The sequence below is a fragment of the Pristiophorus japonicus genome, chromosome 13 (genome assembly GCF_044704955.1).
Source record: "Pristiophorus japonicus isolate sPriJap1 chromosome 13, sPriJap1.hap1, whole genome shotgun sequence".
Lineage (NCBI taxonomy): Eukaryota > Metazoa > Chordata > Chondrichthyes > Pristiophoridae > Pristiophorus > Pristiophorus japonicus.
Window position 1 is genome coordinate 13726221 of NC_091989.1, and position 24739 is coordinate 13750959.

The window sequence follows — 24739 nt, forward strand, 5'->3', positions numbered from 1 at the left end:
AGGCCTGGACTAATTATCCGGAGACACAAGTTCAAACCCCCCCCCCCCCCATGGCAGCTGGGGAATTTAAATTCAGTTTATTAAATAAATCTGGAATAAAAAGCCAGTGTCAGAAATGGTCACCATGAAACTACCGATGTAGTTGTAAAACCAATCCAATCTGGTCCTTTCATGAAGGAAATCTGCCGTCCTTACCCGGTCTGGCCTATATGTGACTCCAGACCCACAGCAATGTGGTTGACTCTTAACTGCCCTCTGAAATGGCCTAGTAAGCCACTCTGTTCTACCAAAGACGTACTATAGCGGTTCAAGAAGGTGGCTCACCATCACCTCAAGGGCAATTAGGGATGGGCAATAAATGCTGGCCTTGCCAGCCACACCCACATCCCATGAACGAATAATTTAAAAAAAAATCAGTTGACTACAATGACGACACTGATTTCCACCGCTTGAAATGGAAGAGGATCTTTGAGGGGAGTGTTATTTCCTCAGATGAGTTTAATAAGGCGATGCAGTAAACACATTGTTGATTTAGATTGGCACTCACTAGTTTAATTTAATATGCTCTGGCTCAGCTTTCACTTTCTCCTGGCAAGAAGAGGAAGTGTAACTTCTCGATCGCAAGTACCGGTGCTTTGATGACATCAGCAGTACTAGTCTGCAGCTGTGAGCCAGGAGACACAGGGCTGCGAAACAGACTTCTCTTCGGCTTCAGAAAGCTGCAAAGAACATCCTTCCCTCCCACGCTGCTCCCGAGGCCTGGCGCAAACCCGAGCGTATTCCTGACCCCATTTGTGGCCAGGGAATTAGAGCTGGTTGCTAGTTTCAGACGAAGAGCAGGCCGGCGGTCGAAAGTCACACGCGGGGTTATAGGTAAGTCTTGCGCTCTTTATCTGCCGCTGTGTCAGCGAAGGTGTTGCTAAAGTGTGCCTGGCCGCTTGTCTCTGGTAAGTCCAGGTGCCGTTTGTCAGTTTTAAAGATCACCGTGGTGTTTATTCAAGACTCTTGGCGTTTAGGAATTGGATCACCCACTCTTCACCCATTTCCTGAAATGGATTTCCCGTGTTCTTCATTACGTTTAGCTGCTGAACCACACCTGCCTGTCTAGGGTTGAGGCGCCAGGCAGGCAGTAGGCCCCTCCATCCTGTCTGTACCACAACTCGGGCTTGTGCAGGACTGATATGAGTTGACTTCCCTTTATTTCAGTGGCACCAGATGCAACTATTTGTTGGCCATTAAAGCCTGATTTCCCCTCCGCCAAAAAAAAACACGGTGATTTTTCTGTGACGGTCCAGTGGGTAAATGGCCACGTGGTGGGCTCTGCAGGCCCGGAAGTTGGATTTCTGGTCTGTGCTGAGAGCTTATCTCAGTTGCCGTGGTACAATTGCCCTCGGGCTCCCACAACTTAAAATAAAGGGGAAGTTCAACCGGGGCTCTCCACTTTGGATCAGAGTGTCCAGTGACCCCCCCCCCCCCCTGCCTGTGGGGAAGCACGCATGTGTAGATGACGCGTCAGGGGAGAACTGGCCCATGAATGAATTGCGCCGGCTTCTTTCAGCTCGTGCCTGTGAAGGAGCTGCTCGGGCAAGATTCTGAAGGGCTGCTGGCTCCATGGGCACGAATGCGACATTGAGGGGAGGGGGTGGGCACAAAAAACGTTGCCGAGTCAATCTCTTGGGGGTGATGCAGAGTGCCGTGTGTGAACAGGATATCTTGTCACAGGTAATATCTGTCCTCGTCGTGTAGCAAAAAAAAATAGAAAATTCAGTTGAGAAAATTCTGCAAGAGTCCTGTGAGATGTTCAGGTGTTGGTTAAACAAATCGTGCAGCGTGGTAGAGGGCAGACTTTATCTCATTCCCTCGGGGGTAATTCGAACCGTCTGATGAATCAAACCGTTGTTTAAAGAGTCAAATGTTGGAGAGTTCAGTCTGAGTGCTTGTTGTTGTAAGTAGGACAGGTGTTGGGGGTATTAATTCACCCCTACCCTGCTTGTCATGTCGATTGCCCGGCGCAGCTTCAGGGGGCGATGCCCAATTTAGGGTCCGGGGCGATAACGGGGCACTGCGCACAGTGATGATGTCATTATCGCCGGTGCAGCGAGGCTCGACTGTACTGCCGCCGCAGATCGCAAACGGCCTGAATTTCTCGGTCCTTGTCTTTTTGGTTGTTTGGTGGCTGGCTGCATACAACGAGGCACAGTGCCGGGGGTGGCTGGTGGGCAGCTGATCCTGCCTTTCCCGCTCCAGTTGCACCTTCTGCCAGACTGGGCTGGGAGGAGTTGTAGTTGTGGTTGTGGAAAAAGCTCCTGACTAGAGGAGGACCAACAATGGCAAAAATCCCTACAAATAGGCAGATCTCATCATGATGGCACGACATGTTACATAGAATTACATGGAGCTTACAGCACAGTAACAGGCCATTCGGCCCAACTGCTCCATGCTGGTGTTTTTACGCTCTTGCATGAACCCTTCATCGATTCCTATCGGCATATTCTTTCTATTCCTTTCTCCCTCATGTACTTATCTAGCTGTGCCTTAATGAATCAGTGTTAGAGGGCCAGCGCTCAGATTCACGGAGTGGGAAAGTTACTGGAGTGAGCACACACTTCGCTCGGTTCCTGATGTGAGCTGGCAGGTGCCAGGCGGAAACTATACCATCACCCTTCAGGAAGAGGGAAAGCCAGAGGGTGCCCTGTACTGCACTGTACTGAGTAGTTCCTGCCTGCCTTCCCGAGGGAGCCATTGGCAGAGGCCTGGAAGTCAGGCTGTTGGCCTGCCCGGTTAACAATAGGTCCGGCAATATCTTAAGGTAAAATAAAAATGACACGGGGATGCCAGGAAAACCAAACAGGAAAATAGATGTTTCAACCGATCCAGGAGGAGGTGGGGTGGAGTGACCATTAGAAATATGAACAGAAGGCCGTGGTTCGATTCTAGGCCTGTGCTAAGTTAGCTGATTTCAGCCAGAGTGGCTGCAGGGACTCTGCAGTCAATTTTGGTGCTGCTTGGTTCAAAAGGGCGAAGACAACAGCTAACATTCACAGCCTCTCTGCCTCTCTTTCCTCCTTTACGACGCTCCTTAAAACCTGCCTCTTTGACCAAGCTTTTGGTCACCTGCTGTCATTTCTTCTTATGTGGCTCGGTATCAGATTAATTTGTTTTTATCTTATAACAAACACTGCTGTGAAGCGCCTTGGGATGTTTTACTACGTTAAAGGCGCTATATAAATACAAGTTATTGTTATCTGGATCACTATCCAGTGATCCTTCCTTTAAAAGGGGAAACATTTGTGGGAAAGGAGCAGGGGAATGGGACCAATTGGAACGCTCTTTCAAAGAGCCAGTACAGGCACGATGGGCCGAATGGCGGCCTCCTGTGCGGTATCATTCTATGGTCCTCTGATTATATGTGTACGGTTTTGTGAATATATTCCCCATCGCAATTTTAATGACTGCGATGACATTTAAGAAGCACGGCAGTAATGGTGCACTGCAGCATCCATACATGCTGGCATTAATTCGGGCTATCTCTTAATTGAAATTTCCCGTGATTTCCTTCTGTTTATTTAACTAACCCCTTGCTCCTGACTTTAAACGACGGTGAAGGGGAAAGTATTTAAATTTGTGGTGTGGTGCAGCTGTTAACTAGAACAGTATCCTGTGCAGCTTAGAGTGTAGTCTGTGACCTACTTACATACTGCTTTGCCCCTGACACCGTGATTAAAAGCTGCTTTGAAACCAGTTTTCCCTCCAGGGATTTTGATCTGTTAAGTTTACAAACTGCACAGGATTTCTTGGGTAAATGGTGAGGGGCACACATGCACACACCTGCATATACATAACGCTTGGACGCATGTATACATGTGCACACACATAGATACACCCACAAACATGCATAGACATATGCACAGAGGCAAATGGGCAGACACATACACACAGACACATGTGTGCATACACACAGAGGAAAATGAATAGGCACACAAACACGCACATCCGCAGACTGCCACATTTCAAATACTTCAATGGGAATGTAAGAGTTAATAGAATCAACTGCTTAATGTGGAAATAATTACAATTATAAACTGTATTAGAAAAACAGATTAGATTTCCAGTGGTTTCTCCATATTCCACATTAACATAGTATGGAATTTACATAAATTTAATAAGGTTTTCTTTTAAAATAATTCCCGTGCCTTTTCCACTCATCTCAGATTGAACTTCTCAGTCTCAGCTTTGATAGCTTTCTATAACGTTTTAATTATTGGCTCCAAAGAATGTTCTGGTAAAGTTGTTTAAGGCTCTTTAATAAAACAGAAATGGAGAAAGAGAGTTTGTATTTCAGTTTAATGGGGACCTTTCAGATTAATTGGACACTTGGCTCATTTTGGTTTGTGGGAACTTGCTGTGCACAAGATCGCTGCCACATTTCTCTGCACGGCGCTGTGTCATCTTATGTGAAGTGCATTGAAACAGTTCCAAGAGACATGATACGTAGATGTGTATCTATCTGCCTTTTTGCTTATCAGAGCCAGCAGACTTCTACCTAACATGGTGTAGGTTTGTGAATAATACTCTTTTTGAGCAGTGAGCTGTCTTTGTCAGTGTGCCCCCCCCCCCCTCCCCCGCCATACAGCTCTAATTTGCAACATTGAACGCGAGTAAGGTTGTTGGGTGTAGACTCGGACGACAAAAGGCTTGAATTCCAGGAAATACTCTCTGGAGTTTCCTTGCACTGGCTGGTGCCGTGTCTGCTGTGATATCTCCATGCAGCCTCTCTTTCCTGACATCCTCAGTGGAGCTGTGCCTGTAGTACTGCAGAGGAAGCTCAGTGCATTAGTGAGCACTAATATCCAGCCCCACTTATTACAAAATACAATTATAAATGATGCTCTGGAAAATTCCATGATTTGCAGTATTCTTCATAGAAGCTTACAATGTTATGGCGAATCGGCAGTCAGTTTTACAACCCCCGCAGCCACAGACCTTTCGGCCCATCAAGTCTGCGCTAGCATTTTTCTCGTCTAATCCGACTCTCCAGCTCGTTCCTCATACCCCTTTTAATATTCCTCTTGTTCAAGTAACTATTTAATTCCCTCTTAAAAGTATTCATGGATTCTGCTTCAGCTGTGGGTTGTGGCAGAGAATTTCACATTCTCTCATTCTTTTTGCGATTATCTTGCAATTGTGTCCCCTTATCACCATATTCCTGACCTGTGGATATGATCTGTCAACGTTTTGCTTGTGCTAACGCATATTATCTTGAAGACCACATTCGGGATTATAGTGTAAGCTGTGGCTCAGTGGGTAGCACACTCGCCTCCGTGTCTGTGTGGGTTCAAGTCCCACTCCAGGGACTTGATCACAAAAAATCTAGCTGCACTGTCGGAGGTGCCGTCTTTCAGAGGAGACATTAAACCGAGGTCCCGTCTGCTCTCTCAAGTGGATGTAAAAGATCCCATGGCACTATTTCGAAGAGCTGGGGAATTATCCCCGGTGTTCTGGCCAATAATTATCCCTCAATCACAAACAGATTATCTGGTCATTATCACATTGCTGGTGTGGGAGCTTGCTGTGCGCAAATTTGGCTGCCGTGTTTCCTACATTGCAACAGTGACTACACTCCAAAAGTACTTCATTGGCTGTAAATCGCTTTGAAATGCCTGGTGGTCGTGAAAGGCGCTATATAAATCCAAGTCTTTCTTAACCTTCTCATCTCCTGGTTTTAAAAAAAGCCCTGTTTTCTCATCTCTCCGCACAACCCCTCACCTCTTGTAACATCTTAATGAATTTTGTTAGATTAAAAAGAATCTTGTTGGAATAAGATGCAAAAAAAACCATAGAACAGAAGGAGTGAAATTCGTCTTGAGGCAGTGGCGCTAAACGAACGTTAAGAAATCGGCCGCTCATTTTTACACCGTACCCCCTTTTCTTTTGGCTCCAGTGGGTAAGAAAATCTGGCGGTGTAAAACTGACTACCGATTGGCTAACGCCGGCTTTGCGCCCAAAGCGAATATCTCCCCCCCCCCCCCCCCCCTCTCCTCCCTGGTGTTTGTATATTGCGCGATAGAGAAGGATTGGTTTGTTTTCTTCCAATCCTGTTGGTTCCACTTCCCCCTGCACTTGCCCCATATCCCTGAAAATTATTATCTCCTTGCAAGTATTTATAGAATCATAGAATAGAAATGTGTCTTGTTACATTGCCGCTATCTGGCCCAGTAATGTCAGCCCAGTGCGCTCAGTGTTGAGCGTTCTGCACTGGTTGCCTCGGAAAACATGCCAAATGTATTCATTCAAGTTAAAGGTTTATTTTCTTTAAACACCCCCCCCCCCCCCGCCCCCGCCCCCCAAAAAAAAAATAGGTTTCTGCAATTTTCGCTCTTAATCTTGGCTGCAGTTTTTGAACAAGAGTTGCACCTCCCCACTTTCAGCACCTGGAGCAGACAGTTGCTCCTGTGATAGCTCCTTTTTTTTCTGCTGCCGCTGCTGTGGAGATTGGAGGAAGGGGAGAGCGAGCGAGAGAGAGAGAGAGAGAAATGTGACGACTGCCGCGCCGGCTGCCCGAGGGAGGCCTCCTTACACCTGCCCCTGTCTGTCTGTGGCAACAGTTGTTGGAGCAGACAGGCGGAGAGCGATTTATTTGCCGCGGCGAGCAGAGTGGGGGGGGGGGAAGAGAACATGACTTCCTTCCAACTGGACTTTCTGCCCGAGATTATGGTCGACAGTTGCGGGCTGGGGTCGGACAGAATGTGAGTAAGGCACTTTGTTGGTGCGGCGAGTGAGAGGTTCGACTGTGAAAAGATGCAGTAATTGCCATTGTGCAGCGAGCGCCGTGCCAGGGGGCTGAGTTGTGTTACAGTGAGAGAGGCTGGAATTCTGAAATAGCATCGCAAACTGACCGGGGTGGTGCGGATTAAGCTGCGGCACTGGATTATTTATTTAACTTGAGAGCGGTTTTGTTTCATTGTTTAACTTGAGCTGTTTTGCTACGTTGTCTTAAAAGGGCAGATCATTATCAGGACTTGTGTGTGAAGTGTCTGGTGGAGGCTCAAGTGTGTGTGAATACAAGATGGAGAACATGTGCGTGTGTGTGTGTGTGCTTTTTGTTAAAAGGCACACAGCAGCTTTTTTTTTTGCTGAGAGAAGGGGGGAAAAAGAGGCGGACTTTTATTGTCTAAAGTGCTGTCGGAGGCTACCTCAGGAAACGATGCAATTGACCGCAATGCCTGTATTGTTTGCAGCATGGAGTGACATTGCTTTGCCTCTCTCTCCCTCTGTGGTCAGCGAACGATCAGCAGGCTTGCTGCTGGGCACTGGAGATTGTGGAGAGGAGAGAGGGAGGGTTTGATAGATGGAAGCAGGAGGTTTTTCTTAACGGGAGAGATTGAGGGAAATAAACCGCCCTTCACCCAAACATGCAGTGCATTTCTCAGTCACCATGTGGCCCACTGCCACAGAACTGTGCACAAGGAGCACTGGTCATTTTAATAACGTGTGCCTCCCGCATTTCATTTAACCTACTGGGTTCAGAGATCTGCCGAGGAGCAGAGGGTTGTTCAGTTAATACCATACAGCTGCTCTGTAAGGTCCCGAAAGTTATCTCGAGAAGCAGTTCCTCTGCCCCCCAGGCTCTACAACATTTAAATGCTGCTGTGTTTCAAGCCTGCTCGCTCTCTCTCTCTCTCTCTCTCTCTCACACTCACACTCACACTCACACTCACACACACACACACACACACACACACACGTGGATAAACCTGATCTTCCCATCCCTTTTCCCCCTCCTCCCACTGGTGAGCTAACGAGACATCTCTGCTGATCAGATGAATCGCTCCGGGGCCGGGAGGGGAGATTTACGATCGCACAGAAAATAAAAATCTGACTGCAGCATTTTTTGCTCCCCATGTTCTGAGCAACGTGACGGGAGCAAAGCTGGGGGAGGGGAGGGCTGGAGGGGGGAAGGGGAGAGTGGGTAGGAGTGGAGGGCGTGGGTGTGGAGAGGTAGGAGTGGAGGGCGTGGGTGTGGAGAGGTAGGAGTGGAGGGCGAGGGTGTGGAGATGTAGGATTGGAGGGCGTGGGATGGAGGGGTTTGGAGTGGAGTGGGGAGGGGTAATGTAGGAGTAGTGGGGGGGAGGGATAATGTAGGAGTGGGGAGGGATAATATAGGAAGAGGTGGGGAGGGTAGGAGTGGAGTGAGGGGTAGGTTTTGAGGTGGGGTGGAGGAGGAGTGGGGAGGGATAATGTAGGGTAGGAGTGGAGTGAGGGGGGTAGGTTTGGAGTTGGGGGGGAGGTGTAATGTAGGATGAGTGGGGAGGGTAGGAGTGGAGTGAGAGGGGTAGGCTTGGAGGTGGGGTGGAGGGGGAGGGATAATGTAGGGAGGGGAGTCAGATGCCGCCACTCGGCCTGATTAAAGCTGGGTTCACAAATAGAATTCCTGCGATGGTTCCATACATCCACGTTACAAACTGACGAAGGCTGTCTCTCAGAAGCAGCTTCCGCACATCAGATCTGTTATTTTTTTTGCAACCAGAAGAGTTCTTTGCATGCTAGCAAGAGATTTGTGAAAGGCACAGTATTGCCTTTTGAAGAGGTGCATGGGACAGCAGCTGTGTGGAGAGAGGAAAAGGCCATAAATGTCTTTTCTGAGGAGATAGATACCATAGCAGAGCCCGAGATAAGATCAGCCCGTGTTGTGTTGGAGTCCGGCAGCACACATTGCCTCAGCTCTTATTTTTAACCTCCGTTTCTCAGAAGTAAAGCTTGCGGTCGATGGTAAGCACTAAGTTTCGAAACATGCTTTGCCTTTTTTTTGTTGTTGAAGGCTGTGGGTTTTTGCTTGGAACAAATTGTCAGTTAACCTTTTTCTGCGCTGTAGGATACTTCACTTGGTAATTAAAATGGAAAGCCAGAGGGGTTGAGAGAAAATTGAAAGTTTGGTTGTAATGTCTAGAGGAAGACATATATAATATATTGTTAATTCACAAAAGTTGGCTGATTTTAACTGGAGTAGTTGAGGCGAATAGTATAGAGGCATTTAAAGGGAGCCTAGATAAGTGTACAAGGGAGAAGAGAATAGAGGGTTATGCTGATGGAAAGACAGGAGGAGGCTTGAATGGAGCATAAACGCCGGCATGGACTGGTTGGACCGAATGGCCTGTTTCTGTGCGGTGTATCTTATGCAATCCTATGAACTGGCCTCAGCTTCCCTGGACATAGGGTTGCCCTGGACTCTCCAGGAATTAAAGATTAATTAATCTCCAGACACTGCTGCAAACAGCCCGGGAGCAAAATCATAGGCAAGTTAAAAATTCTGTGTTTTTTTTTCCTGTTATTTGAACACTTTTGTTTATTGGGTATAAAAAATATCGGAGATGGTTTAAAGAAATTAGGCTGTTTTGACTGACAGTCAAGAATCGAATAATGAAGTATGTTTGCTTTTTGAATGGCGCAGGAATACGGTGCCCGGTGAGGATGGAAGTGTGGGCTGACCAATAGCAGCGGGGGCATGAGCCGGGGTGATTGGAGGCGGGAGGGCGTGTGATGAAACCTTCAGCAATATGTCCAACCAGAGGTGGCAACCAACGTTCCCTCTTCGCTGCGTGCACGCGAGCGGGGCCGCGTGGTAATCTGCAAGGCCGCCCGGGGGCCACTCAAGTTTTTACTTTGGAAATATCGCGCGGGCAGAAATTTAAAGGGGCCGCATGTTGAAAGAAACAGTCCAAGCAGAACATAGTGCAGCCTGCGGGGAACATTGGTGGCAAACGTACCTGGACAAAGTGGGGGGTTGTGGGGGGGGGGTGGGCGGGTGTGGTTGGGGGAGTGGAAATTCATTTGAGTTCTCGGGACCTGCCCGGCAAATGAATGTGTACGGCAACAACAACAACAACTTGTATTTATATAGCGCCTTTGACATAGTACTCCTTGGGACGTTTCACTATCAGATTTTTAAAAATTGACGCCGAGCTGCATAAGTAGAAATTAGGGCAGGTGAAAGCGGTAGGTTTTAAGGAGCGTCTTCAAGGAGGATAGAGAGGCGGAGAGGTTTAGGCAGGGAGTTCCAGAGCTTGGGGCCGAGGCAACAAAAGGCACAGCCACCAATGGTTGAACGATTATAATCAGGGATGCTCAGGAGGGCAGCAATAGAGGAGTGCAGACATCTGGGGCGGGGGAGAAGCTGGAGGAGATTGCAGAGATAGGGAGGGGCGAGGCCATGGAGGGATTTTGAAATTGAGGCGTTGCTTCACTGGAAGCGAGCGCAGGGGTGATGGGTGAGTGGGACTTGGTGCGAGTTAGGACACGGGCAGCCGAGTTTTGGATCACCGCTAGTTTATGTAGGAATGATGAGAACAGGTTGGGGCCTTGGCTGTGATGAAGCCCAGTTGCCTGCCAACATTCACTGTCGAGGCACGCAACAAGAATAGTCACGTGGGCGACATACCAGAAGGGCAGCTGGCCATTGAACTATACTCCAGCATGATTTAGCACCTTCAGAAGAGGAGGAGGGAGAACGTGGTGGGGGCATGTGGGGGGTGAGGAGGGGGGGGGGGGGTGGTAATCCAGTGCTGCTTAAACTATTGCCAAATTAGAATTTGAAAATTGCAAGCAGCCACAAAACAGTTCTTGGTTTCCGGTTTTGACAAGCGTTTATTGAGGTCACGCTAGACAAAAGATCTAACCAAGTTCCCTGGTAATATAATTTGGAAAGTTATTAGTAGAACATAAAGGGAGAACTGTATCATTTGAGATTTTAAATTCTGGAGGCCAAATATTAGACACGAGGATTGTGGAACTTTCCCATCTGTTCTGTATACAGGAGGCCATGTTCCAAACCACATTTAACTAACATTTGTCCCAATGGGACCTGTTGGAAACTAAAGGAATGACATTGGATATTACCCACTTACATTTCCAGTCTTTTTGATTTTTATTCAGTTGCTCAACCTTGACTTGCCTGGATAGGGACATTCTTTCAATTGGCCACTGGGGAGGAGAGGAAAGACCACAAACCAATCAACTGGCGTGTCAGCCTGTGTTCACCTCATGCACCCTTCCAAGGACTGAATGTGAACATTCTTTGGCTTTTCCAATCATTGTGCTGAGTTACATAACCATGAAGAAAGATTAGATAGGCTGAGGTTGTTTTCTTTGGAACACAGGAGGCTGAGGGGAGACCTAATTGAGCTGTATAAAATTATGAAGGGCCTAGATAGAGTGGATAGGAAGGACCCATTTCCCTTAGCAGAGGGGTCAATAACCAGGCGACATAGGTTTAAAGAATTGGGGGGAGGTTTTGAGGGGAAATTTCTTCAGCCAGAGGGTTGTGGGGGTCTGGAACTCGCTGCCTGAAAGGGAGGGAGAGGCAGAAACCCTCACCACACGTAAAAAGTACTTGGATGTGCACTTGAAGTGCCATAACCTACAGGGCTATGGACCAAGAGCTGGAAAGTGGGATTAGGCTGGATAGCTCTTTGTCGACCGGCACGGACACGATGGGCCGAAATGGCCTCCTTCCCTGCTGTAAATTTCTATGATTCTATAACCAGGAGAGGGTCCTTGGCATTAGGGTTGGGGGTGAAAATAGATTTTTTTTTTCTTGTCCTTCAAAAGACGAGACTTCATTTCTTTTAAACTAAAAGGTTGCTTTCACCCTAACCATCTTTACAGCGTGTGTGCTGGTGAGGTGCTTGTATATCGGGACAAGATCATGGGGTAAAATTCAACTTCTATAGAGGCGCAAGACAGGCAGTCGGGGATGGACTCCCCTTGATCCTGATGTTCCTCTCCATTCGCAATGTACAACAGGTGGCAACCTGCTACCACGCGTTCCGCGTCGTTGGATTTAACCCTCGCCTCTCCCCCGTTTCTCTTACTGATCAAAAGAATTTTTAAATCAGCCTTTCGTCAATTTGCTGTAAGTAGCGCTTCATTTACAGCAGAGGGATGGCCTTTTATGGCTCCTGTTTTATTCTTTCCCTCTTGCTGTCGCCGTGCCAGGTACTTGTCCCGCTCACCCATCACCCCTGTGCTCGCTGACCTACATTGGCTCCCGGTTAGGCAATGCCTCGATTTCAAAATTCTCAACCTTATTTTCAAATCCTTCTATGGCCTCGCCCTTCCCTATCTCTGTAATCTCCTCCAGCCCCACAACCCTCCCTGGGATATTAGCGCTCCTCTAAGTCTGCCCTCCTGAGCGTCCCTGATTCTAATCGCTCCACCATTGGTGGCCATACCTTTAGCTGCCTGGGCCCTAAGCTCTGGAATTTCCTGCCTCAACCTCTCTGCCTCTCTTTCCTCTTTTAAGACGCTCCTTAAAACCTACCTCTTTGACCCTGCCCTAATCCCTTGTGTGGCTCGTTGTCAAATGTTTGTCTTAAAAAACTCCTGTGAAGTGCCTTGGGACATTTTACTACGCTAAAGGTGCAATATAAATGCAAGTTGTTCTTCTTTATTTGTTTTGTTGCTAATTGGAAGTGAAAAATTCAGCAGATAAGGGGTTTAATGCAGCAAATTGCATCCTTGTGCCTCCAATTTTTCTGTTTGCAAACAAATCCTGTGGTGCAGTGGGTCAGACACTGGCCGTCACCTCTACAAGCTGGGCGCAAACCCTCCCCAGATTGAGTGGGTGAAAGTGCCCTCTGTCTGCTGGCCAATGAGGGACACTATGGCGTCAGCGAGCAAGTTCCAGCACAAAACTGCCTATAATTTGCCACTAAGTGGCACTAAATTGGCAGTCTTATTCAGAGAGGCCACAGACAGTTAAACAGAAAAAGAAAATGTCACGCTGATACAGGAAGACGAGCTCTTCTGAGATCGAGGCTGATGAGTGATGCGGAATAGTAGGGGGAAGCTGAACTCTGCAGCTAATGGTGCTGTAAATGACCTGGGAGTGCTTGATGACTGCAATGGACAGTGTTCCATTCCCCAGTGCGAACATTAGCGGCCTTAATGAGCAAGAATGTTCACCAAGAGGAGTTTAAAAACTTGAGTATTTACAGGACACTATTCTTTGCTTAACAGTAAGTACATTTCTGTTGTCCTTTATCAAATTCATATTCGGCTACAGCTTCTAGCAAGCTGGATGTTACAAAATGTTATAGAAAAGCACACTCAGAGGAATGGACACATCCGTTCCCCCTGCCCCCCCCCCCCCCCCACCACCGTTGCTACTTTTGAACCCATTATTGGTCTATTTTTCGGTCTACTTTCGAATTCCTTATTGAGGTGAAGTCTCTCAGGAGCTGTCACCAATCCATTTGTGAGCGCAGCTTTGCCCGTCGGCACTCCATGCAGAGAAAGGTAATAATGGATAACTTTAAGTGGAATTCATGCATGGATTGGCATAACTCGGCAGCGCTTTTTAGAATGAATATTAGCTCGCTGAAATGACTTTTTGCCTAGCAAGATGCGGGCTCAGAAACCTCAAGCAAATGTGATTGTCGGGGAGTTTTTTTTATGCCCCCTTGCACACACATCATCTGCTGCCCACTGGTGCAGACATTAACTATAATTACACCTTTGAGTGGCTGCAGATTTCATTAGCTGTTGTTGAAAACAAAAAGTATTTCTGAAGAGGATATTTGAACACACAGACTAAAGATTGCAAAGTGTAAATAAGCTCTCTGCTCATCAGAGGTCCTTCGACCCGAAGGGTTAGTTAGTGAAGGCTGAGTGTTTGTGGATGAATTTGAAAGAAGACTTACATTTGTATAGCGCCTTTCACGACCACTGGACGTCTCAAAGCACTTCACAACCAATGAAGTACTTTTGGAGTGTAGTCACTGTTGTAATGTGGGAAATGCATCAGCCGATTTGCGCACAGCAAGCTCCCACCAACAGCGATGGGATAATGACCAGATAATCTGTTTTTTGTTATGTCGATTGAGGGATAAATATTAGCCCAGGACAACGGGGATAACTCCGCTGCTCCTCTTTGAAATAGTGTATTGGGATCTTTTACATCCACCTGAGGAAGCTAGGTTTTAATATCTCATCCGAAAAACGGCACCTTCGACAGTGAAGCATTCCTTCAGCACTGATCTGGAGTGTCAGTCTAGATTTATGTGCTCCATGTCCCTGGAGTGACTTGAGCTCACAACCTTCTGACACAGAGGCGAATGTGCTATCCACAGCCACAGCTGACCCACTACCAATTTGCCTTCATTCCCTACTGCATATCATAGAATCCTAGAAATTCACAGCACAGAAAGAGGCCATGCAGCCCATTCTGTCCGTGCCGGCCAATAAAGAGCTATCCAGTTCTGGGTCCGTAGCCCTGTAGGTTACGGCACTTCAAGTGCGTATCTAAGTACTTTTTAAATGTAATGAGGGTTTCTGCCTCTACCATCCTTTCAGGCAGTGAGTTCCAGACCCCCACCACCCTCTGGGTGAAAAATATTCTCCTCCATTCCATTCTACTCCTACCCAATCACTCTAAATCTGTGCCCCTGGTTATTGACCTCTCTGCTGTCTTACAGTTGTATGTTGTCTAACCCTTAGCAATCTTATAATGGTAATTACTACTCAGTCTCGATAAAAGAATGAAAACAGCCTAAAAGAAGGCTGTCGTTTGGGTCGTCCCACAGGGAATTTTCCAAACTCTGCTCCAGGCAGACCTAGAAACTGGCAATTCCCGACGTCCTGTTTGTAGCACAGGGTTGCCTGCGATCTGAAGCATCACATAGCCTGCCGATAATCCATCCTGAATAATGGCCACTTGGCAGAGCTACCGATGGAGACCCAGTGCCCATGAAACTCTACCCTGGTACACAGCGGCAAGAAATTTGATTGGGGTGGGGTGGGGCGGGCGCGGGGGGATAGGACGGGAGGGGGAAGAGAGAAAAGAAATGAAGGAACGAGGAGAGAGTTGCTTTGAGTGAGCTTTGCAAGGCAGTTCAGAGAAGGTTCATGAGGTTGATTCCTGAGATGAAGGGGTTACATAAGAACATAAGAAATAGGAGCAGGAGAAGGCCCTATGTCCCCTCGAGCCTGCTCCGCCATTTAATAAGATCATGGCTGATCCAATCATGGACTCGGGTCCACTTCCCCATCCGCTCCCCATAGCCCCTTATTCCCTTATTGTTTAATAAACTGTCTATTTCTGTCTTAAATTTATTCAATGTCCCAGCTTCCACAGCTCTCTGAGGCAGCGAATTCCACAGATTTACAACCCTCTGAGAGAAGAAATGTATCCTCAGTTTTAAAAAGGCGGCCCCTTATTCTAAGATTATGCCCTCTAGTTCTAGTCTTCCCTATCACTGGAAACATCCTCTCTGCATTTACCTTGTCAAGCCCCCTCATAATCTTATACATTTCGAGAAGATCACCTCTCATTCTTCTGAATTTCAATGCCCAACCTACTCAACCTTTCCTCATAAGTCAATCCCCTCATCCCCGGAATCAACCTAGTGAACCTTCTCTGAACTACCTCCAAAGCAAGTATATCCTTTCGTAAATATGGAAACCAAAACTGCATGCAGTATTCCAGGTGTGGCCTCACCAGTACCTTATATAGCTGTAGTAAGACTGCCCTGCTTTTATACTCCATCCCCTTTGCAATAAAGGCCAAGATTCCATGGCCTTCCTGATCATTTGCTGTACCTGCATACTATCCTTTTGTGTTTCATGCACAAGTACCCCCAGGTCCCGCAGTACTGCGGCACTTTGCAATCTTTCTCCATTTATATACTAACTTGCTCTTTGATTTTTTTTTCTGCCAAGGTGCATGACCTCACACTTTCCAACGTTTCCATCTGCCAAATTTTTGCTCACTCACTTAGCCTGTCTATGTCCTTTTGCAGATTTTGTGTGTCCTCCTTATACATTGCTTTTCCTCCCATCTTTGTATCTACGTTACACTCAGTCCCTTCCTCCAAGTCGTTAATATAGATTGTAAATAGTTGTCTTCTGAAGAAAGGTTGAGCAGGTTGGGCCTATATACATTTGGGTTTAGAAGAATGAGAAGAGATCTTATTGAAACACAAGATTCTGAGGGGGCTTGACAGGGTAGATGCAGAGAGGATGTTTCCTCTCGTGGGGAATCTAGAACTAGGGGGCATAATTTCAGAATAAGGGGTCGTCCATTTAAAATGGAAGTGAGGAGGAATTTCTTCTCGGAGGGTTGTGAACCTTTGGAATTCTCTTCCCCAGGGAGTTGTGGAGACTGGGTCATTGAATATATTTAAGGTGGAGATACACAGATTTTTGAAGGATAGGGGAGTCAAGGGTTATGGGGAGCGGGCAAGGAAGTGGAGTTGAGGCCAAGATCAAATCAGCCATGATTTTCTCGAATGGCGGAGCAGGCTCGAGGGGCCAAATGCTCCTGTTTATATGTTCTTATATTCTTATGCTGCATTCTTATGTTAATGTTGCTGCACTGTCTTCCTAAGTACTGGGTGCTTGTAATTATATAACGCAGTCTTCATGTAGGAGGTAATGTGCTCGTGTTTTGACTTCAGCGAGGTTGCTATAACACAGCAGAGTCGAGTTGGCTGTAATGAATTACATCGAGGGAAAGTGGTTGTTTGAAATTAAACTCCATTAAATGTAAGCACCAGCCATTACATGCTAACAATTCGCAAAGTGGCCATGCCTATCGCCTTTTTTGAAAACATTATGTTTTGCTTAATTAGTTGATGAGAAATTTTACAGTCAGCGAGTGCCAGGCTTGCTATCCTAGCATAGATGAATTTGATACTGCTTCCTTTAACCTTTTTGCTGACGTGCCTTGCAAATGGTTTAAGCCTGGCTAAGGGAGTAGGCTTAATTGCGATAATTTTTCCGAGAGTATACTGAGTGCAATTTTTACTCCCTCCTTAATAAAAGCTTACAGCATGACAGTTGGATCTCTGCAATTCTCATTTTAATGTGTTGTGTATATTTATACGTGTATATGGACAAAAATTCCACGCAAGCCATTAATCTATCGGCCACGCGCACCCTCCCCTATTGCTCCTTTTGCACACTTGTAAAAATGCAGATAATTATGAATCAGCCCTAAGGAGCCATTGACTTTATATTTATACTGGCGCCGCAGATAAATGAGCAGCATGTTAATGAGAATGGAAACTGATCCACCCCCTGTGCGATCTGCAGCGTTTACCTAATGGAAGTTTTAATGGGAGCAATTGGATAAGGCCGTCTGGAGGAATGCGGTTCCCATTGTGACTTCTGCGCAATGACTTGATTGTAACATTATGACTGTGGGCAGGTCCTCTGGAATCTGCAGGTAGGTTTACATTTGGCTACATAGTCCCAGGGGCCGGGAAACATGGGGATTGGGGGGGGGGGGATTTTTAACTTGCCGCCCGGGCGTAAAACTGACCTTGGCGACCACTCGGCCGCTCTGGAGAGCGCCCGATTAAATCGGGATGGTTTGTGAAGCGGGCGGTCAATCAGTAGGTTGAAGATCCCCAAACCTTGCATTTCCCGATAGCTGGGACAATAGAGTTAGATGAAGAAAGACAGGAGGAGGCTGGACTGGAGCTTCAACACCGACCGGCATGGAGTGGTTGGGCTGCATGGCCTGTTTCTGTGCCGTATATCTTGTGTAATCGCATGTAAAACCGGTTCCACTCTGCTTGCATCCATCACCAGGTAGAAGCAGTACTGTCTTTTGAATTGCCACATTTAACCATTTGTCCTGGAGAAGAGATCCATGTCAACAACGTCATCATCATCATCATCAGCACTACTGTTACAATCATGTGCATAAAACAAACTCCAGCATCTACCCCCTGGGCTGGGATTGGTCAGCAACAGCTTCTTTGCTGCACAGTCTGTCGTTATCTTCAGTCTTCCATTTCTATCCCTAAACAACAACAACTTGTATTTATATAGCACCTTTAACGTAGTGAAACGTCCCAAGGCGCTTCACAGGAGTGTTATAAGACAAAAACAATTTGACACCAAGCCACAGGAGTAGAAATTAGCGCAGGTGACCAAAAGCTTGGTCAAAGAGGTGCGTTTTAAAGAGCGCATTGAAGGAGGAAAGATAGGCGGAGAGGTTTAGGCAGGGAGTTCCAGAGCTTTGGGCCTAGGCAACAGAAGGCACGGCCACCAATGGTTGAGCGATTAAAATCCGGGATGCTCAAGAGGGCAGAATTAAAGCAGAGTACAGCGATAGTGAGGGGCGAGGCCATGGAGGGATTTGAAAATCAGGATGAGAATTTTGAAGAGAATTTTAAAGGCTACTGACTTATGCTGGGGTACAGTTTCAAGAGAGCTAGCAGGCCTCCACCATCTTGCTCAATAGTCTTCCTGTGTGAGGCTCAGCAATCAATTTGTCATGTTATTGACGTGGATAGAGAACTGGTTGGCAGACAGGAAGCAAAGAGTAGGAATAAATGGGTCCTTTTCAGAATGGCAGGCAATGACTAGTGGGGTACCGCAAGGTTCAGTGCTGGGACTCCAGCTATTTACAATATACATTAAGGATTTAGACGAAGGAATTGAATGTAATATCTCCAAGTTTTCCGATGACACTAAGCTGGGTGGCAGTGTGAGCTGTGAGGAGGATGCTAAGAGGCTGCAGGGTGACTTGGACAGGTTAGGTGAGAGGACAAATGCATGGCAGATGCAGTATAATGTAGATAAATGTGAGGTTATCCACCTTGGTGGCAAAAACAGGAAGGCAGAATATTATCTGAATGGTGACAGATTAGGAAAAGAGAGGTGCAACGAGACCTGGGTGTCATGGTACATCAGTCATTGAAAGTTGGCATGCAGGTACAGCAGGTGGTGAAGAAGGCAAATGGCATGTTGGCCTTCATAGCGAGGGGATTTGAGTATAGGAGCAGGGAGGTCTTACTGCAGTTGTACAGGGCCTTGGTGAGGCCTCACCTTGAATATTGTGTACAGGTCTCCTAATCTGAGGAAGGACATTCTTGCTATTGAGGGAGTGCAGCGAAAGTTCACCAGACTGATTCCCGGGATGGCAGGACTGATATATGAAGAAAGACTGGATCGACTAGGCTTATATTCACTGGAATTTAGAAGAATGAGAGGTGATCTCATCGAAACACACAAAATTCTGATGAGATTGGACAGGTTAAATGCAGGAAGAATGTTCCCGATGTTGGGGAAGTCCAGAACCAGGGGTCACAGTCTAAGGATAAGGGGTAAACCATTTAGGACCGAGATGAGGAGAAACTTCTTCACCCAGAGAGTGGTGAACCTGTGGAATTCTCTACCACAGAAAGTTGTTGAGGCCAGTTCGTTAGATATATTCAAAAGGGAGTTAGATGTGGCCCTTACGGCTAAAGGGATCAAGGGTTATGGAGAGAAAGCAGGAATGGGGTACTGAAGTTGCATGATCAGCCATGATTATATTGAATGGTGGTGCAGGCTCGAAGGGCCGAATGGCCTACTCCTGCACCTATTTTCTATGTTTCTTGAACCTAGGAGATATACTGCAGCTGAGAGCAATGCTGTCCTCCCCTCATATCTACATAAGCGCGCAGACTTTGCAACAATGTTCACTGGATTGTAATCAGGAACTGGAACACATCCTGATTTGTCCTCCCCCCCCCCCCCCCCCCCCCCCCCCCCCCCCATTCCTATTCAAGGACACTGAGCCTAATTGACTGCCTTTTATTTAACGAATGGCTCCCCCTTTTTTTTGAAAGTTCTTTGCTCCTGTCATTTCTTTGGTGTCGAGTGCCATTCTCTGAATGAGAATTCAGGGCCCCACCACATGTTCGCAGCTCTTTGATAGTGCCACTGTTGCACCAGCCCGTGAGCAAGAGGACTTGTTCCCCTTTGAGTGTCCCTTCCTTGTAAGATAAACTAGCTGACACACAGTCTGGGGAATTTTTTTGGTTAGCCAAATGTCTGACTGACATTAAAATCTAATGCCATGCTTCAGAGTTTCCAAATAAAGATACTGAGAAACTTACACCCACCTGTAGAGTCTCTGTTTCTTCAATATGGAGTTTTCTACATTTGGGACCACCCCACTTACCCTAGTGCAGAATGCTAAAGGACAGGTTGGCAGAACTAAAGGTAAGGAACCCACCCTCGCCCCCAGGTACTTCTAGATTTAACCAACAAAATCAACCGTATCAGTACAGAGCACCGTGGCACTGTTTCAAAGAGGAGCAGGGAAGTCTAGTGTCGTGGCCAATCGTTATCCCTCAACCAACACAACAAAACAGATTATCTGGTCATTATCACATTGCTGTTTGTGGGAGCATGCTGTGGGCAAATTGGCTGCCGAGTTTCCTACATTACAACAGTGACGACACTCCAAAAGTACTTCATTGGCTATGGAGCGCTTTGAGACGTCCGGTTGTTGTGAAAGGCGCTATAGAAATTCAAGTCTTTTTCTTTTACTGGTAAGCTTCCCACTGCTTCCCCAGCTCGGACCAACCTAGCCATTGGGGCATTCTGAAGATAAGTGAGAAGAATTCTAGCCCCCAGTTACTAGTGTACCTATCCAGGTTCCATCCGTGAGACAGGTTGGCTCGTCAATCATTCTGCAGACGTGTTTGGTTCAGGTATTGGATTACCAAGGTCACCATTGGATGGTTGACTAAGTTCCAAGTTTCCAACCTCGGGCTAGTTATCGTGGAACCATATGTAACCCAAAGGGGATTGAAGGGGAGTCCCCACCTACTCCATAAAGTCAATGCGCCCATGTGCAGTTGCATTGGGTCAGGTTTGCCTCAATCCACAGGTTTCCCAAAGAGGTTTTCCAAGAGAGAAAGACTATTTCTGCTCAGCTGGTTGGCCTGAGACTTGTTTGAATCTTTTGTGTTAATGTGGGTCTCGGCTGGGGGGCTCTTGATGAGCATTGGGAAAATCCTCATTGTTTGGCTATTCAATTATTTACGGCCAGGATCAGATTGACAAGTCAGTAGGCTTAATGTGTCTGGGTTGAACAGTTCCACAAGTATCAGCAGCTGTAAAAGTAACCTGGGCGCTCGCCACCATTCATTTTTAAAGGGGCATTAGCCAGTCTGTAAGTTGTTCATTAATGGTCATGAACTCTCAATGCTTTTGTACCATGTCGGAGCTGCACCGGTAGTCCCCGATAATTGCCTTCGAAGGTGAAGCTGCCGGATTTAACTACGGCTGACTACCAGAATGACCTGGTGAACAAAACACCTTAGTGAATCCTGACAGTTTTACCTTCGGGTCCCAGGCGGCTGCAGAAGACCGTATATTGGGTATCGATGATGCTGACACACTCTGGTATAGTATAATACCAGCTTATGAATAACCAATTGGGATGTGGTATGCCGGTTTGATTTAATAATGGCAGATCACTCGCCCGAATCATACGTTCGTCCTGACTGGAAGGACAAGTGGGAACTAGGGCTGCAACATTTCTGCAGTGAGCATTGGGTGTGCTAATGATGGTTCTTGGATAGTAATCCAGAGACCAAAGTTCTCTGACCAGAGTTCAAATCCCATCACGGCAGTTTGAGGGTTTAAAATCGGTTTAAAGAAAAATCTCGAAATAAAAAGCTGGTGTCAGTAAAATGTGACGATGTGGGATTGTTATTAAAACCCACTAATGTCGTTTTAGAGAAAGAAACCTGCTGTCGTTGCTTGGTTTGGGCCTATATGTGACTCCAGACCCACGCCAACATGGTTGGCTCCTGACTGCCCTCTGAAGTGGTCCAACAAGCCACTCAGTTCAGGATATCCAGGGATTGGCAATAATTGCCAGCAATACTCACATCCCGAGAGATTTTTTTTTTGAAACGTTGAAACATAGAAAATAGCTGCAGGAGTAGGCCATTCAATATGATCATGGCTGATCATGCAATCTCAGTACCCCATTCCTGCTTTCTCTCCATACCCCCCTGATCCCTTTAGCCGTAAGGGCCACATCTAACTCCCTGTTGAATATATCTAACGAACTGGACTCAACAACTTTCAGTGGTAGAGAATTCCACAGGATCACAATTCTCTGAGTGAAAAAGTTTCTCCTCATCTCGGTCCTAAATGGCTTACCCCTTATCTTTAGACTGTGAGTCCTGGTTCTGGACTTCTCCAACATCGGGAACATTCTTCCTGCATCTAACCTGTCCAGTCCTGTCAGAATTATCCTTTCTATTTGACATTTAAATAATAAAACTTTAGCTTCAAGCTCCACTGAGTGGGACCGCATGGCTTCACTTGTACAGTTGATGGTGTCCCCTTTTGATGTAGAGCTGGGAGAGCCAAAGAGTGTGGATTTCAAATGGTGGCTTGATGTGTGTTTTTAAAGGTGTACTGTCTTCAAAGCCATTTTTTAGTGGTTGGGGTGGGGAGGCAAATGAGAAAATGGAGCTGAGAGATGCCACCCCTATCGGACGCAATGATTCATTTCCACCTGTTTTATTTTATCTTACACAATGGTGTCCTTCATTACCACATTTTCCTTTTCTGAAGGCTTTGCTGGAGTGCAGTTTCATGAGTTCCAGCAACCATCCAATACCTTTGTCCAAGTAGCACTTGTTCATGGTGATGTCCAACTCCGTCGCCCTCTTCGCTGCCGTTGCTCTCTTGCTCCAGCACGTGCTGCTCTCTGGAGTGGTACGCCACCACGCTGCTCCTTCCGCTCCCTGTCCTGTTTCGACGTCACCGAGATCCAGGTCGGTGATTGGAGCGTGGGCAGATACAGCAGGAGCGGCAAGGTCAGGGCGAAAGAGCGGTGAGAGATTGTAGAGGGACGTGATTGGGGCCAAGGAGAGGTGTAGTTTGGGGCCCAGAAGAGGCGAGCGCCCAGGGGCAGTACGGGCCAGTCCACACTGCGATATGTGTGCGCACTAGGTCCGTGCAACAGAGCTGGTCTCCTGTCGTCTTGGATAACCCTTGTCATTGGATCAAGACCTAGCTCTGTCAAGCTCGTGTTGTGGCTGGTGTGCAACGGCCACCGCACGTTAAAAAAAAATCCACACACAGGCACCTTTTATCCTTCAAGATTTAATTCTGGACCTGGAATATTAGATCCTTCATTGAAACACCTGTGAACCTTTTGGTATGGAAGCAAGTCATCCTCGACTCAAGGAACTGTCTATGATGATGACTTGTTCATGAGTGTCTATTCAACCATAAAGGGCAACACAGTCAACGCAGTTTTGTTCTCACCCAATGTGTGTGTGTGTGGACACTCACTCACACTGGCTCATCTCGTCCCTGGACAACAGTTAGGAGCAGGAATCTTGTCCCTCTGCCCCAACCCATTCGTACCCTAACCCATTGGCACCCTCCCAGCCCAGCGGACATCAGCAAACCCAGTACAGACGTGGGATCGAACCTCCCTGATCCGTGCGGCTCAGTGACGATGCCTCACCGGGAGAAATCACTTGGCGTTGGGATGTAAAAACGTCAGCAGATTGTTCTGTTCCTGACATGGGGAAAAGCAGCCAATCAAAATGGTCTCTGTGCTGGTACCATTGGGTGTGTCACCAGTAAGCCGAACGCATTATCGTGTCCGAGGAGGCCTGGGAACAGAATGCCCTTGAGGTCTGATTATCAGAGTGTGATAGACACTGTGGAGAAGATATTTGCAACAATTTGACTGAGTCTGCTGAGGCCCGCAGAAATGAGAAGAATCAGAATCACACTCTTTGCTACAATTGTTTCAAATTGTGTTGCAGTGCATAGAATTCTGTTTCAGGAATTGCGGAATAATGCCGATCCTTGTGTTCCCTGAAATTTGTTATCTTTTAAAAGAGAAGATCGTGTTTTTTTTTAAAATCTGTTTTTTCTGATTATCACGCTGAGCAAACCCAATGGAAAAAAAGAAAGACTTACATTTATATAGCGGCTTTCACGACCACCAGATGTCTCAAAGTGCATTAGAGCCAATGAAGTACTTTTGGAGTGCAGTCACTGTTGTAACCAACTCTCTTCTCGATCTTCCTCACTGCCATGCTCCACCTCAGGCTCAACAAGCTCCCCGCTGGAGTGGAACTGAACTGTAGAACCAGTGGGAACCTATTCAACCGTCGTCGCTTCCAGGCTAGATCCAAGACCATCCCATCTTGTGTCTGCACACATTCAGAGACTAAACTCCAAGCCATCGTCGACATCTTCAGCGAGGCATACGAAAGCATGAGCCTTGCACTAAACGTCTGTAAGACAAAGGTCATCCACCAACCTGACCCCGCCACACAGCACTGCCCCCCCCCCCCCCCCCCAGTCAAGAAGATCCACGCACAGGCTTGGACAACGTGGACCACTTTCCATTCCTCGGGAGCCTATTATCAGCAAGGGCAGACACCAACGACGAGGTCCAACACCGCCTCCAGTGCGCTAATGCAGCCTTCGGTCGCCTGTGGAAGAGAGTGTTCGAACATCTGGCACCAAGCTTATGGTCTACAGGGCTGTAGTGATACCCGCCCTCCTGTATGGCTCAGAGACTAGGACCATATACAGTAGAACACCTCAAATCGCTGGAGAAATACCATCAACGATGTCTCCGCAAGGTCCTGCAAATCCCCTGGGAGGATAAACGCATAAACATCAGTGTTCTCGATTAGGCCAACATCCCCAGCATCGAAGCACTGACCACACTCGACCAGCTCCTTTGGTCGGGCCACATTGTCCGCATGCCCAACACAAGATTCCCAAAGCAAATGCTCTATTTGGAACTCCTACACGGCAGGCGATCCCTGATATGTCCTTACTATACAGTATAAATGCACACGAGGCCCATACTTGAGAGAAGGTCACTCTGTGACCAGTAACCTTCATTAGCCAGCACTGAAGTGATGAAGGTGTGTGGAGCTTCCCCTTTTATACCTGAAAG

General features: G+C 47.1%; 1 protein-coding gene across 27 annotated transcripts in view; it reads left to right on the forward strand.

Moving 5' to 3' along the window:
* The window catches only part of celf2 (cugbp, Elav-like family member 2), a 654485-nt gene that overhangs the window by 321270 nt on the left and 308476 nt on the right, over window positions 1-24739 (forward strand). Inside the window, exon 1 of one of the 27 annotated variants that reach the window (XM_070897148.1) lies at window positions 658-873. The exons of 22 other annotated variants lie outside the window; for them this stretch is intronic. Coding sequence is in view for 1 of the 5 variants with exons in the window: in XM_070897136.1 (XP_070753237.1) it covers window positions 6676-6746 (71 nt within the window). In the remaining 4 variants the exon portion in view is untranslated. Of the gene's footprint in view, window positions 1-657; window positions 874-6552; window positions 6747-8418; window positions 8770-8817; window positions 9294-12757; window positions 13014-24739 lie in introns of those variants that run through there. 4 more of the 27 variants (XM_070897136.1, XM_070897143.1, XM_070897147.1 and 1 more) reach the window with 4 other exon arrangements.